Consider the following 15,748-nt stretch of genomic DNA (forward strand, 5'->3'; position numbering starts at 1 on the left):
ATCATATCTATTTTTAAGTATAATTCATCAGAAGGGTCTGAATTACTAGATCATTTTAGAATTATTTATGGCATGATGTTATGGTGAATTTATGTTCTGGTCTGTCCCAGAAGCTTAATTTTTAATTTTGAAGGAAAAAACATGCTTAATAGGAGTTTTCTGTTCTTTGTGCGGCAGGCATCTGAGATGGGAAATAATATTCCCACAGATTTTATAATAAAGTGAAACAAAACTTGAAAACTGTATTATGAGCCTCACGAGTGGGTGGAGCAGGGGCTTTGCCATGTTTTACTAGGAGTTCTAATCAACTGTGTTCTTGTTGGCATGTGCTGATTGAAATCAAGGGAAAGCTTAGACCCAGAGGTGATTTTAGATGTAATAAAAGAACTGATGAACATTTTAAATGATTATTTTTATATAGCTGTGCAACATATGAAAATGCTGAGTAGCCATCACATGTATTACTGCTTTGTTGAGTTTGTAAAGAGCTAGTTATTTTCTTTTTTAACGATAAAAATGAAGGAAAATATTATGTGATTCTTCTGTCTCTTGCCAAAGCATGTAGTTTTTTGTTACTGAGTGGAGTCTCACAGAATAAGGATATACATTAATATATTTGTTTTACTATATTTTGAAATCTCTTTAGTTTACGGAGAACTATGGAAGACAGGAATGTTTGAACGCATGTCTCTGCAGACAGATGAAGATGAACACAGTATTGAAATGCATTTGCCTTATACAGCTAAAGCCATGGAAAGGTATATTGATTAATATAAGAAATCCCAGAGAAATCACAAGTATTAAGTTCTTTGGAATTATTTTCACTGGGTAAAATAATTATTAGGATAAAGGGATTTAAAAAATTTTTTGTTATTTGAGGGGTGGCTGGCTCAGTTGGTAGAGCCTACAGCTCTTCAATCTCAGAGTTGGAAGTTTGAGCCCTACATTGGTTCTAGAGATTACTAAAAAACAAAGAAATCTTAAAAAAAAATTTTACTATTTGAAATGATAAAATTTTGAGATTGGGTATTTCTAATGTTGATTGAAGTTGGTTTTGAGTAGTTTGCCTATAAAGGCTGAACATGTGAATTGACATGGTTTTTTTATTAGGTGATAATGTCTTAAAAACCTCTGTGTGTGTTTATATGTGAGTGCGGGTGTGTGTGTGTGTCTGCCTTTTATTTTATTCATTAGACATTTATCTCAGAATAACAAATTCTTTTATGCTATAAGTAAGTAATCAAAAATTTTAGATTTGGAAGTAACATTGGAGCTCATTTATTTCAGCTTTATGCAAAATACGTGAATATTTTTTATGATATACTTGACAAATTATTATTTGGTACGTACTAAAGGTCTTCCAGTGATAGGATGCCCATAAGACTATTAAGTAGGATGAGGACAGGGACAAAACCTATTTTATTCTCTACTTGTATCCCACTGCCTAGCACAATGCCCATTAGGTAGTAGTCAGTAATTTATTTTGTAAAATGAAAAATGTTTATTTGTTTAATTTATTTAATATTTTAAAGCTTTTATTTATTTGTCAGAGAAAAAGAGCAAGAGAGAGCACAAGCAGGGGTAGTGGCAGGCAGAGGGGGATAAGCAGGCTCTCTGCTGAGCAAGAAGCCCCATGTGGGACTCGATCCTAGGACCCTGGGATCATGACCTGAGCCACCCAGGCATCCCTGAAAGAATTTTTTAAAGAGCTTTTTTCTTTTAGAGCAATATTCAAATTAGAAAGTCTTCCTTTTGTAAGTCACATTTGTTTAATTTTTTCAACCATTTCCTTTACATGGACTTAATATTCCATATACAGTTTGACTAGTTCTTAATGTGGTGAGATTATTCCTTCTCTGGATCTTGTCATTTTATTCTCTTAGTTAAATACATGGTGTACTGTATAGGTTTACAGTAAATATTTGTTAATTAAATGTATTAATGAAGTCCAAGATCACATTAATATTTTTCATGTTGATATGGCTTACTTGTTAATGAGTAATATACCCTTGTGGCCAGCTAAAGCCCAAGTCTTTTTCCTACAGTTAAGTTGGATTATTTTCTGTCTTGTACTTTTGTGGTTTCTTTTTAACTCTCAGTTACTACGGTTTAATATTTTCTTGTTGGTTTTATTCTATTGTGGCAATCTTTTTGGATCATTTCCACTCCAAATTCTGTTAGGAAAAGGTTATTTAATTTCCATCTATTCACAATGATAACTATGATGCATTGTGTAAACCTGAAGAAGTTTCCAGAAAATCAATGTGATATTAAATTATAAGCAATAGAATTTTAGGTTAATTGTGTTTTACCACATTCTAATCCTTTAGAAATTGTTAAACTAATATATGCTGTTTATTTCCTGGAATGCTAGTATAATCAGAACATTCCATTCTTCAATTACATAGAATAATACAAAACTTTTTGTTATTTCTTGGAATGTTTGCATATTTTATCATGAGAAAATATATCTTAGACTTAATAAGGCCAACAATATCCTTAAGGAACTTTTTTTTTTTTTTTTAAAGATTTTTATTTATTTATTTGACAGAGAGAGATCACAAGTAGACAGAGAGGCAGGCAGAGAGAGAGAGGAAGGGAAGCAGGCTCCCCGCCAAGCAGAGAGCCCGATGCGGGACTCGATCCCAGGACCCTGAGATCATGACCTGAGCCGAAGGCAGCGGCTTAATCCACTGAGCCACCCAGGCGCCCCTATCCTTAAGGAACTTTTAACAAAATAATATTTTTGTTGTTACTTCAAAAGTAAAACATGTAATGTTGAAAATTAGGAAAACAGAAACTTAAAATCAACCAAAATTCTTGTTCATAATTCCCCCTCTATTAAATATTATTAAATAACTACTGTTAAGTATATCACTTCTCAAGAGATCTTCCCTCTCTCCCAGATTACATTTGCATCTCTAATATTGACTCTTAGAAAATACCTAGTACTTTTCCTTTGTAGCCTTTGCTGTACTTGCTACCTGTATTAGTTGTCCATTACTGTGTGAAAGATTGCTTCAAAACTTAATGGTTTAAAATCACAGCTATCATTCTGTAGATAATTGCTCACAAATTTGGGGTCCGGAGTTTGGGCAGGGGATACCTTGCTTTGGTCCATGAGATGTTGACTTAGGTAACTTGAATGGGGCTAGTTGATCCAAAATAGTCTTGGTGCTAGCTTTTAGCTGAGGCACTTCATTTCTTCTCTAGGTGGTCTATTTGCTCATCAGCCAGGGCTTTTCTCTCTTCTTGGCTTCTCTCTAGAAGGATAACGTGGATTTCTTTCCATGGTGATTTAAGGTAACCAGAGAACAAAAACAAAAGTTCTCAGCCTCTTAATGCCTCAGCCTGAAACTAGACAGCATTATTTTTATCACATTCTCTTTTTCAAAGCAGAACACAACATTAGCCAAGATTTAAGGGATGTAGAAATAGATTCCACTTCTTGATGGGAGGAGTAGCATGTGTAAAGTCAGGAATAGGAGGAATTGTTGGTAGTCGTCTTTGCAGATGGACTGTATCACACTTGTTCTAATGGACAGTATGGTGTCTCTCCAACGTGCAGTACTCAGTCCTCCTAAGATGCCCAGAAGTCTTGTTCAGTTAGGACCTCAGTTTCAAAGTCTTTTACCTTACGATCTACATTAGGTCAGCATGTGGGTGAGGATTTCTGGGTACAGCTTCTCTTGATTTTGGATACCTGTGAACTAAGAAGACAAGTTTTACCCCACCTGCACCCTCCATTCACTCCATATACAATTTTGAGACAGGAATTAAAAAAAATTTTTTTTTGAAGATTTTATTTATTTGACAGAGGCCGAGAGAGCATAGACGGGTGGAATGGCAGAGAGAGGGAGGGAGGGAGAGAGAGAGAGAGAGAGAGAAGCAAGCTCCCCACACAGCAGGGAGCCCCAACGAGGAGCTCAGCCCACACCCTGGAATTATGACCTGAGCCAAAGGCAGACACTTAACCAACTGAGCCACCTAAGCACCCCAAGACAGAAATTCTTTTTTTTTTTTTTTCTTAAGATTTTATTTATTCATTTGACAGAGAGAGACACAGTGAGAGAGGGAACACAAGCAGGGGAAGTGGGAGAGCGAGAAGCAGGGAGCCTGGTGTGAGGCTTGATCCCAGGACCCTGGAATCATGACCTGAGCCGAAGACAGACGCTTAACGACTGAGTCACCCAGGTGCCCCCCAAGACAGAAATTCTTAACCACACAATAGATACTCCCAGTGGAGAGTGAAAGAATGGGAAGCATTTAGCAGCCTCTGGTCCAAAGCAATTCTGAAATCTCATCAGGGAACAGCGAATGTTCTTTGATTAGGTCTTGGCTCTGACTTCTGGTAGTGCTTACATAATTCTTTACTTTTCCCGGCTCTTGGCTTGGTCTTTTGGGCTTTTGCCTCTACTTGCTGACTCATTTTTACTTCTCCATATGAAATGGGCCTTGTTTATACCTGAGTAGTCAATTCTGTCTGATTCATGTGTGTGACAGTTTGAAGACTTAAAGGCCTCTTTTCATTTGGGACAATGTTTGTTTTAGTCTAAACATTGTGGGTTTTCTGTGGGTCAAGTATAAGTGCATTCCATTAGGCAATAGTCACATCCACAGTTCGTGAGTGACAGGACTCTCTCTACTTTGGATCCCAATTTAGGGTCCTATAAGGTTCTTAGAAGCCCTTTTGCCTACCTGAGAGAGAATGTAAGCCCTATCTTATTAAGTCTTTCAGTAGTCTTAATAAAGGATTTTATAGATGAGTTTTTGATTTGATGATTGTGAGCCCATGACTTCTTGGCAGTGCTCTGGATTTGATCTTTGTCTTCATGTCATTTCTTTGACAGTCTTTTGCTATCTGTAGTAGTGATAAGAAGCAGTTATTTTCCAACCAAGCAACTCCTGGTTAGAAATATTTCCTTTAAATTCTGCTTGTAATTCTTTAGCTCATGTTTTTCTTCTTTTACCTTTACATACTTGGCTATAAAGAATCCAGTGACACTTTGAATATTTTGCCTAGAGATCTTAGCTAGATCTATAGGTTCGCTAGGTATATTTTTAATGTTTTAAGTTATTTTTACTTGTGATCATAATGCTAATTGTTCTGCCAGTTTATAATATGGGCACCTCTTCTTCTTGCTTTGTATAGCAGTTTCCTTACCACTCTAACAGGAAGCTTGTCTCTTTCTTGCCCTTCCAGCTTCTGCCTGTCTCAGTGTCCTCAAAGCCAGTGTTTCAGGTTTCTGTTCCAGTAGCACCCTTTTCAAGCACCACTTTTTAATCTCACATACCTATTGTAGTATAACAAATCACTTCAAAGTGCCTATGTTTTTTGCTTATGACTCTGTGAACTAGAAATTTGGTCGGGGTGAGTGGTGCCAACTTGTCTCTGTTTCATCTGCTGCCTGGTGAAGCAGGCTGACTAGGCTGAAGGCTCATCACTTCTTTACCTCACTTCTTGTCTGGGGCTGCAATGTTGGTTGTCTGCTGAACTACCTTCAGTGTTCTTGTCTCGGTGCTCTCCATTTCGCCTGTTGTCATTGTCCTGCAGGGCCTCTCTCTTCACATGGTGTCCCTCTCCTCAGGTGGTCGTGGACTATCATGAAGTACATGGCAGTTCAGGGCAGCAAGAAAACAAAACTAGAAACTTTCAGACATCTTACTATGTGGGATTGGAATTGGCACAGTGTTACTTGGGTCACATTTTCTTCATCCAAGCAAATTGCAAGGCCACGTTCAAGGGGAGGGAAAAAGAGATTCTACTTTTTTTTTTTTTTAAAGATTTTATTTATTTATCAGAGAGAGAGAGGGAGAGAGAGCGAGCACAGGCAGGCAGAATGGCAGGCAGAGGCAGAGGGAGAAGCAGGCTCCCTGCCGAGTAAGGAGCCCGATGTAGGACTCGATCCCAGGATGCTGGGATCATGACCTGAGCCGAAGGCAGCTGCTTAACCAACTGAGCCACCCAGGCGTCCCAAAGAGATTCTACTTTTGATGGGAGGCGTGACCTGGGCATTCAGAAGTGGGACGAATTTTCGGGGATTATACTTAAAGACAGCTTGCTACAGTACCACTGTAGTTAAATAACTCTTTTGGTGATTGCCTGTATATGTCCCCCTTCCTTGATTGTTCCCTAATCTGTTCCCTGCCTGAGGACAGCTAGTCTTCACTGTACTTTCAGTGCCTAACACAGGACCTAGTACACAAAAGGATTCTCATAATTAATTGTTAAATGGAGTAATAATGATCTTCCCATTATTAAATATTAAATATTTTTCCTAAAATGAGTTCAAATGTTCTTATTAACTCTGTTTCATATTATGAAGCAATTTCCATGTCATTTTTACTCCTATTTATTGAGTACACATAGAACTTTCTAGAATGTCTATATAATACTTTCATCAGTTGACTATTTAATTTTCTAACTTTTCTTTCATTTTTTTCACTATAGTCATTACAGATTTTTAAATTAAATACCTAAGGTAGTCTTTATAATTCTCTGTGTTATCTTAAATAGATTTAAAAAATAATATTCATTAGCACTTTTAAAAGAAATAATGAGTAGTATAAAGGTGAAAACATGAAATGATCCATAATCTCCTTGCTTAGTTAACCCTATTGTCATTAAAAAAATACTTGTACAGTGCTGTACATGGCTTGAAAATGTAAACAGCATCAAGAAGTATAAAATGGAGACTTAAAGCCTCTCTGCCACTGTTCATTTGATAGTAAACCAGTGTTCACTTATCAATGTTCATTTGATAGTAAAAATTGTTATGTGTATACTAACATATATATGTACGCATTTGTATTATCTGTGTGAGATTTATATATACACATACTTATTTGTGTAGATTAAAATATGTAAATAAGAGATCATATCTTGCATACTTATTCTGATCCTGTTTTCCATATATTATCTTTAACTATTGAAATGCATAATTTTGCATTGCTTGTAATTGTATTGAGAGAATTAAGTTAGGATATGTAGAAACCGTCTATCTTGAAAAAAAAACTGGTTAACTCTGAATATTAATAGCACTGGATTAATAGCATTTTATACTTCTTTTTTCTTGTTTAGTTACCTTTAACATCCCCCCACGTGTTCTCTCTCTGTATCATTCCCATTCCTGTTTACTGTTTGTTTACAGTTTAAAATTTTAATGAATTGTTTTGGGTAATTTATATGCAGTAAAATGTACTCTCTTTTTTTAAGACTTTTTTTTTTTTTAAAGATTTTATTTATTTATTTGACAGGTAGAGATCACAAGTAGGCAGAGAGAGAGGGAGGGAAGCAGGCTCCCTGCTGAGCAGAGAGCCCTATGAGGGGCTTGCTCCCAGTACCCTGGGATCATGACCTGAGCCGAAGGCAGAGGCTTTAACCCACTGAGCCACCCAGGTGCCCCAAAATGGACTCTTTAAGGCATAGGAATTCTATGAGTATTGACAAATTCAGAGTTGTATATATTCATCAAGTCTAGATATAAAACAATTCCTTTCCCTCAGCTTCACTACTTTTTCTTCAGAAAAATGTGCATAGTAAATAAGATGCTTTAGTATCTTTGAAAGTGTTTCATTGAGAAATACGGCACTACAAAACTGTTCCTGTTCACTATGAAAGTATCATCATTATCTTCTTGGCCATTTAATACTTTTTGTTACTGCTAATAATTTGGAACTTAGACAACTTCAAAGTACTGTACAGTGTATTTAGATATGTTCCATCTTCTGCTTTAGGTTCTAGCCAATCTTACAAATTCAGTGTGGTTAGGATTTGATCAGTCTTGGAGTACTTAGACTATTATTAAAAAAGAGCAACTTGGTTTTATGCAGTTTACCCAGATTGATAAGCTGCAGTCTTGTAATTCTTATGTTTACCCATATTGATTGTATGTTTGACTTCCCTGAGTGAGAACACCACTATAAGATGGCTTCGTATGGTATTAATTATTATTAACCGAACAGTTTTTCTCTGTTCTTAACATCTTGTGTTAGTATGGTACATTTGTTATAGTTGATGAAGAAGTGTTGTTACATTATTAATAACTAGGTCCATAGTTTAATTAGGGTTCCCTTTTGGTGTTACATAGTTTATGGGTTTTATCAAATGTCTGAAGTATTTGTTATCTACCATTATAGTACCATACAGAATCATTTCACTGTCCTAAAACATCCCCTGTACTTTTCCCATTCATCCTTTCCCTCTTCATTCCCCCCAACCATTCCCTGGTACTCACTTCCCTTTTCTACTCGCTTCATAGTATACAATAATACAGTTTCTGGAAAGTCATTTAATTGGAATCATACAGTATGCAGCGTTTTCAGGTTGCTTCTTTAACTTAATAATATACTTTCAAGGTTTTTCCATGCCTTTTTTTGGCTTGATAGCTTATTTCTCTTTATTGCTGAGGAATATTCTGTTTTATAGATGTATCACAGTTTATCCATTCACCTATTAAAGGATTATTGATATAGTTGGATTAATATCTCTCATATTTGTTCTGCTTTCTACTTATTACCCTTGTTCTTTATTTCTATTTTGTTTTCTGTTATTCTGCCTTTGTGGTTTTAATTGAGCATTTTATATGATCACATTTTTTCCTCTCAACATATCAATTATATTATTTTTTTAAAATATTTATTTATTTATTTGACAGATAGAGATCACAAGTAGGTAGAGAGGCAGGCAGCGAGAGAGAGAGAGAGAGGAGCAAACAGGCTCCCTGCTGAGCAGAGAGCCAGATGTGGGTCTTGATCCCAGGACCCCAGGACCATGACCCAAGCTGAAGGCAAAGGCTTTAACCCACTGAGCCACCCAGGCACCCCTATTCTACTACTTTTTAAAAAACCTTTTATAGTGGTTAAATGGGTAGCAATCTGAGCAGATGGTGGGAGACTTTGGAAGGTTAGAGTCTGTAGAACTTGGTAAATGTTTCTGTGTGGGAGATTATCATGATTTTAAGGGCATGCAGAAGTGAAAGGCCTAATATGCCATTATCAGAGATGGTAAGGTCAGAAATAGGGCATGGAAATGTTGACTTGTTCCTACTAAAATATCAGAGTTTATTATTTTGACAGCAAGCTTAACCAGTTTATAAGGTTATTTTGCTTCAGATGGTTGAGTGGTACCTGAAATATGCCCACCCTGTATAAACCTTTTTTCTCAGTATTCTTACTCAAATGAAAATTAAGAAAACTATCTAACCTTTAAAATTCATTTTGATGATCTGATTAGATTCCCTACACAGATGAAGCAGTGGAGACTTATAATGACTTAAATCTTAACCGTAGTTGCCACTGACAGCTACCTTGCCTCCTCCTTTCCCTTCTCTCTTCCTCCTTCCCCAGTTCTTTGGTTCTGCCTAATATTTTCTGGATCTTTTTAGTTTGTTCTTTCTTATAGTGAATCAGAGTATTCTATACAAAGTCTTTATGCTTGTCTCTGTGGTCTGAAAGTGAGATTGATCAGGAAGAAAAGATGAGAAATTATTTTATATAAGGCTCCCCTAAAACTCTGCTGTTACGATTCCTTTATGCCACTTGGCCTTTACCACATGTTTCAGGGGTTCTACCACCCGCCTTACACTTGAAGACTTGTTAGAAGGACTCACAGTTTGTTCGTGGTTATGGCTTACTGGAAGAGATAGGATACACAAGAAGACGCACAGGCAGAGTCTGGAGGAATCCAGGTGCAGACCTCCAGCATTCCCCCTCTCATAGGATGGGTCAGATAGAAGGTCACACAGGTGCAGTTTTTCTGGCCAGGAAAGCCTGCTTTAAGATTCAAAATCCAGGATTTTGATTGGGGGCTGATCATGTAGGGACTCTGCCTGCCTAAATAGCCTCAGCTACTGAAATTCTAGACTCTCAGAAGGAAAGTGGGTGTTTTCCATTATCATTTTGTTTACAATCCAGGCAAGCTGGTACCAGTGTTCCAAGTGGGTAAAACAGCCTTAATCAGCATAAGGAGGGAACATTGTAAAAGCCAAGGGCTAGTCTTTACAAGCAGCTCCTTCTAAAAATTGCTGCAACAGACCTGTTAGGTTAACTTCTCTGCAAGATTCCCTATCCTCTTTTCCTAATAGGAAAGCCTGCTATAAGTTTCTGACTCAATTAAATGGCATTCTAACATTTCTTAAATCTTGGGTTTGTATTAGATCTTAAAATTTTCCTTTTCTTTCTAATTGTGGCCTCAGTCAATGTCCTTGGATATTAGAATGTAGATTTTCAGTGCTCTGTACCTTCAAGACTATTGGTGATATAGTGATATTATTTGTTTTTAGAGCAAGTGCTCCTCTCAGGGTTCTGGGATTTCAGTTCTTTTTTTTTTTTTAATTTTATTTATTTTTTTTTTATTAATTTTTTATTTTTTATAAACATATATTTTTATCCCCAGGGGTACAGGTCAGTTCTTTTTAGTCTGTTACACATCTTGGATATATTAATTTTCTGCAGTACGGTTTAAGGTATAGGATAGAAAAAGAGCTAAAACTTAACTCTACATTACTAAAGTACTCATAAGAGCCTTGTAAGTAAGGTAAGTATTATTAACTCTGTTTTTACTGATGACCAGATTGAGGCTTAGGGTAGTTTTAGGTAACCTGCTGCAGGTAGCACAGCTTGCAAGGAGCAAGGATGGATTTTTTTTTTTTTCTTTTAACAGCTCTATTGTATGATTTATATCCTATAAAATTCACTCACATAAGAGTACAACTCAGCGATTCTTAGTAAATTTGTAGAGTTGTGCAATCATTCTCATCATCTAGTTTGAGAATATTTTCATTACACAAAAAAGAAGCCCTGTGTGTATTTGAGGGCAGTTGTGGCTCTGACTCTCAATCTCTCTCTTTTTTTTTTTAAGATTTTATTTTTTTGAGAAAGGGAGGGAGAGAGAGAGCGAGCATGAGCTGGGGGAGGGGCAGATGGAGAGGGAGATGCTGGCTCCCTGCTGAGCAGGGAGCCTGATGTGGGGCTCCATTCCAGGACCCTGTATCATGACCTGAGCCAAAAGCAGAAGCTTAATGGACTGAGCCACTCAGGTGCCCTTCCGACTCTGAATCTTAAGCAACCATTTATCTGCTTTCTGTCTCTATAGATTGTATTTTCTGGAAATTTCACATAAATGAAATCCTATGAAATGTTTTTTATATCTGTCCTTTTTTACTTAGCATACTGTTTTTGAGCTTCATCCGTGTTATGGTATATGTCAATAGTTCATTCCTTTTTATTGCCAAATAGTTATTACATTATGTGAATATACCGTATTTTGTTTATCCATTCACCCGTTGATGGACATTTAGATCACTTCCATTTTTGGCTATTAGGAATAGTGTTACAAAGATTCTTGTACAAGTCTTTATGTGTACAAATGTTTTCATTTCTCTTGAATTGATACTAGGAATGATGTGTCTGGTCACATGAATCTATGTTTTAACTTTCAGAAACTGCCAGACTGTTTTCTAAAGTGATGGCCCCATTTTATATTCCAGAAGCAATGTGTGAGGGTTCTAGTGTCTCCCATTCTGGCCAATACCTGTTACAGTCAGCCCTTCTGATAGATGTATATAGTGTAACCTCATTTGGTGTTAATTCTCATCTTCCCAGTGGCTCATGATGTTGAGCAACTTTTCAGTGTGGTTTTTAGTCATTTGTATGTCTTGTCTTGTGAAATATCTGTTCATAAATTTTGCCCCAGTTTAAATTAGATAATTTATCTTCTTACTGAGTTGTAAGAGACTTTACATATTCTAGATACAGGTCATTTTGCTTTGTTGAAGAGCAAAAGTTTTTGATGAATTCATTTTATCTTTTTTTTTTTTCTTTCTTGAGTGGATTTAACTTTTGATATCTTATTTAAAAAATCTTTGTCTAATTCAGGGTCACAGATGTTTTCTCTTTTTGAACAGGAATCAGCAAACTATAGTCTGCAGACCACATCTGGCCCACCACTTGTTATTGTAAATGTTTCATTAGGTTATAGCCATCCATACCCACTCATTTACATATCATCTGTGGCTGCTTTCTCTTTATAGTGACAGTTAAGTAGTTAGGGAGATTGTATGTCCCCCCAAACCTAAAATATTTACTTTATTATTTACTTTATGGACCCTTTAAAAAGATTTTTGCTAACCTCTGTTTCAGAAGAGTTATTATTTTAGCTCTTATAGTTATATCTGTTACTGAATTTGAGTTAATTCTTGTGTGTGGTATGAGGTAAAGGTCTAAGTTCACTTTTTTTAATATGGATATTCAGTTATTCCAGTACGATTTGTTGAAAACACTATCCTGTAAGTGATGGGTCATTTTCCTGCTTTTAAGATTTTCTTCTTGTCTTTGGTTTTCATTTCATCAGTTTCATTATAGTGTATCTAGATGGGCATCTCTTTGTGCTTATCCTCCTGTGGATTGTTGAGTCTCTTAGAACTGGAGATTAATGTTTTTCATGAAATTTGGAATGTTTTCAACCATTATTTCTTTTTTTAGTTATCATATATTTTTGTTTCAGGGGTGCAGGTCTGTGATTCATCAGTCTTATACAATTCACAGCACTCACCATAGCACGTACCCTCCCCAGTGTCCATCACCCAGTGACTCCATCCCTCCCACCCTCCTGCCCTCCAGCAACCCTCAGTTTGTTTCCTGAGATTGAGAGTGTCTTATGGTTTATCTCCCTCTGGTTTCATCTTGTTTCATTTTTCCCTCCCTTCCCCTATGATCCTCTGTCTAGTTTCTCACATTCCTTATATCACCAAAATCATATGATACTTGTCTTTCTCTGATTGACTTATTTCGCTTAGCAAATTACCTTCTAGTTCCATCCATGTTGTTGCAAATGGCAAAATTTCATTTTTTTTTTTTTGATCAGCCATTATTTCTTCTTATAGTTTTCCTGTACCTTTTTTTGGAACTCCCATTGTACGCATCCTAGTATGTTTGATGTTGTCTTCCAAGTGTCCAGTGCTCTGTTCATTTTTCTTCAGTCCCTTTTTTTTCTCTCTACAAGTTGGATGATTTATCTTATCTTTAATTGCACAGATTTTTTGTAATATTTTTGGACCATCTAGCAAATTTCATTTGCTGTACTTTTTAACTCTAAAATTTCCATTTAGTTCTTTTTAATAGCTTGCATATCTTTGTTGATATTTACTATTATTTAGTCATTGCCATATTTTAATTTTTTAAAGCATAGTTTTCCTTGATTTTTTTGAACATACAATTATTTTGAAGTTTTTGCTAAATCTGGTCCCACATGGATACAGCTTCTATTGGCTACTTTTTTTTCTTTTTCCCCTGAGAATGTTTTTTACACTTTACTGTTTTTGTAGCTCATAATTTTTTCTTAAAACTGACTTCTAAAAATTTGTAATATAGCAACTTGATTCTGGTTTTATTAAAATTTTCTGCAGGTGGTAGTGGTGGTGGTAGTTGTTCCTTTTGTTCATTCATTCATTCATTTACTTTTTTTTTTTTTTTAAGTAACTTTGTTGCCATAATCTGCAGAATTGCTCTCTCTCAAAATTGTGGCTACTGATGTATCTTCTCAGCTTTTAAAAATTTCTTTAATTTGGCTTTCTAGAGTTTACCTGTATGTCTGCATTACTTAGTGCTTCAGTAATGATTGGTTGGAGGTTGTGACGAACACTGTGAGCCAGTAAGGCTTTCATCCTCTGCTGGTGGATTGGGTATAGTTTGGGGAGCATATTCAAAATTTGGGCCTTTGTCTAGCTTGCCTCCTTTCATTTCTGTTGGGTCTTCTCCGGTCGCCCTGAGTGTGTGTAGATTTCCAGTCCGCCTGGGGTGTGTGATGTTGCTCTCAGGTCTCCACTTTCCCTTGGGCGTGCTCTCACCCTCCTGATTAGCTGGCATTTTGGGGGAGCTTGGAACCTTATGGGTTTCCCCAGCACATATGTGCTTGCTGCCTTCTAGTCAGAAAGAGTTATGTGGAGGACATCAATCATCTCTTCAGAATATGTGAATTTATTGGGTCCTTCTGTGGCTGTCTCCTTTGCAGAATTTCCATGTTAAATTTCTAGGTAGTCCTCAGGTTTGTGGCTTGCCTCCACTGTTTTTGTAATCTCAGGCTATGAGAGCTATAGGCTTTTCTGTTTTTTGCTGGATGTGTTTTCTGCTCCCTGCTCCAAATCAAAGTCAGCTTCCTTCAGCAAATAAAGCTGCTGGCTTTCACAGCCAACCCCACTATGCTAGTGGAGTGGGGCAGGGGGATAGAGAATGCTCCTGGTAAGATGCCAGACTCCCACTGTTCTTCCTAAAAAGGTCACTTATTAAAATAATGAATAAACTATTCTTGTTGTGTTTTTTGTCTTTGGTTAATTTCTAGAGCACAAAATGTTTTGTTTTGTTTTGTTTTTTTTGACAATTTTATAATTATTTTTTGAGGGTGAGATTTTGTACACCTTCACTGGGGAAGTCCAGCCTGACAACTTGAATTCTAAAATCTAGGAATATTACATTTCAAAGCCAAATGCTCTTTTTTCTAATTCATACTTTGTGGAAATACAGAACCAGAAGTAGGTTTTTTTTTTTAAAGAAATGACAAGGAGGTTGATGGATAGATCTTGATTCAAAGCTTAGATTTCTAAGTAGTATGAGTTTTTTACCTCGGTATAGATAGATTTGCAGGCTGAGGTTGAGGGTAAGGGAATGCTTGTGGCTCTGTAGAATAGTAGACATGTATTATTTCTTTAGGGTGAGCCACCAATTGTTGACAAAGTATTTTCCAGTAGTGTTTCTCACTTTGTAGCAACTTTAGAAAATAGATATTGTAATTATGATCATTTTACAGATAAGAAAATACATTTTTAAGTATTTAGTAATTTACCCACCCTCTCAACTTTTATTATGTGATAGAGATGGTACGTGAACCGATTTCCTCTGACTTCTTTTTTATATTCTTATGTAACTGCATCCCTACCATGTCATAATTACTTACATATTCCTTGATGATCGTAGTTTATTTATTTATATAGATAGTACTTGAAGTTAGAACAAGTCATAGCAGTCTTCTTGAATTTTTACTAGAGCCCAGATTCTTGCCTTTTGATTGATAATCACTCTTAACTTATTGAAGAGCCCCTGTTCATTCATGCAGTTGTTCAGCAAACTGGTAAAAGAGTCAGAGAAGGAGATATTCCATGGCAGCTTCCTCTGCCAGCTTCCTCTTTTTTTCTTACTCCATAGATGCAGATTCTGCCCAAGAAGCCCCTGCATTGCAGAGGGACTGGAGATCTGTATGATCTGTTTATTTCGCAATTGACAAGGGTAAGGGGGTCTTTCTGGGGGAGGTGCTTGGGTGCCCTGGCTGTAGCTTTATGAAGCTAGGCTAACACTTATTTGGGAATAAACTTAAATTTAGTATTTTTAAAAACATTTTTATGAATTCTGTTTGTCCTACATCAGTTAAGTGTCAGATTAACATATTAAAAAGCATTTATTATAATGGTGATTTTTTTTTTTTTAAGTCCTGTTCAGCACAAGTCAGACAAAAATGACTCACGCTTCTAAAATTCCAATCTGGGATCATTTAGAATATAAATAGTATTGAATATATGTAAGTAAAATTTCACTGCAATGAAAATTTTAAAAGGTTTTGGATGAACGTCTATTTCTATAGCCCATGATAGTTATTCTTTATTAATCTGCTCTGTTCCTTTTCCATAAATCTGTCAATCTGTAGAGTGAAAAAGGGACTTGTGGAAATGTCATAAACATTGTGGGTGGGTTTGGTGTC

The 15,748-nt window shown here is 36.3% G+C and overlaps 1 protein-coding gene across 3 annotated transcripts in view; it reads left to right on the top strand.

Annotated features, from left to right (window-relative positions):
• Nucleotides 1-15,748, top strand: part of MEMO1 (mediator of cell motility 1) — a 127,291-nt gene that overhangs the window by 78,804 nt on the left and 32,739 nt on the right. For all 3 annotated transcript variants that reach the window (XR_009357398.1, XM_059188688.1, XM_059188689.1), the window contains one exon: nucleotides 647-758. Coding sequence is in view for 2 of the 3 variants with exons in the window: in XM_059188688.1 (XP_059044671.1) it covers nucleotides 647-758 (112 nt within the window). In the remaining variant the exon portion in view is untranslated. The remainder of the gene's footprint in view (nucleotides 1-646; nucleotides 759-15,748) is intronic.

The sequence above is a fragment of the Mustela lutreola genome, chromosome 9, assembly GCF_030435805.1.
Source record: "Mustela lutreola isolate mMusLut2 chromosome 9, mMusLut2.pri, whole genome shotgun sequence".
NCBI classification, from domain to species: Eukaryota; Metazoa; Chordata; class Mammalia; order Carnivora; family Mustelidae; genus Mustela; species Mustela lutreola.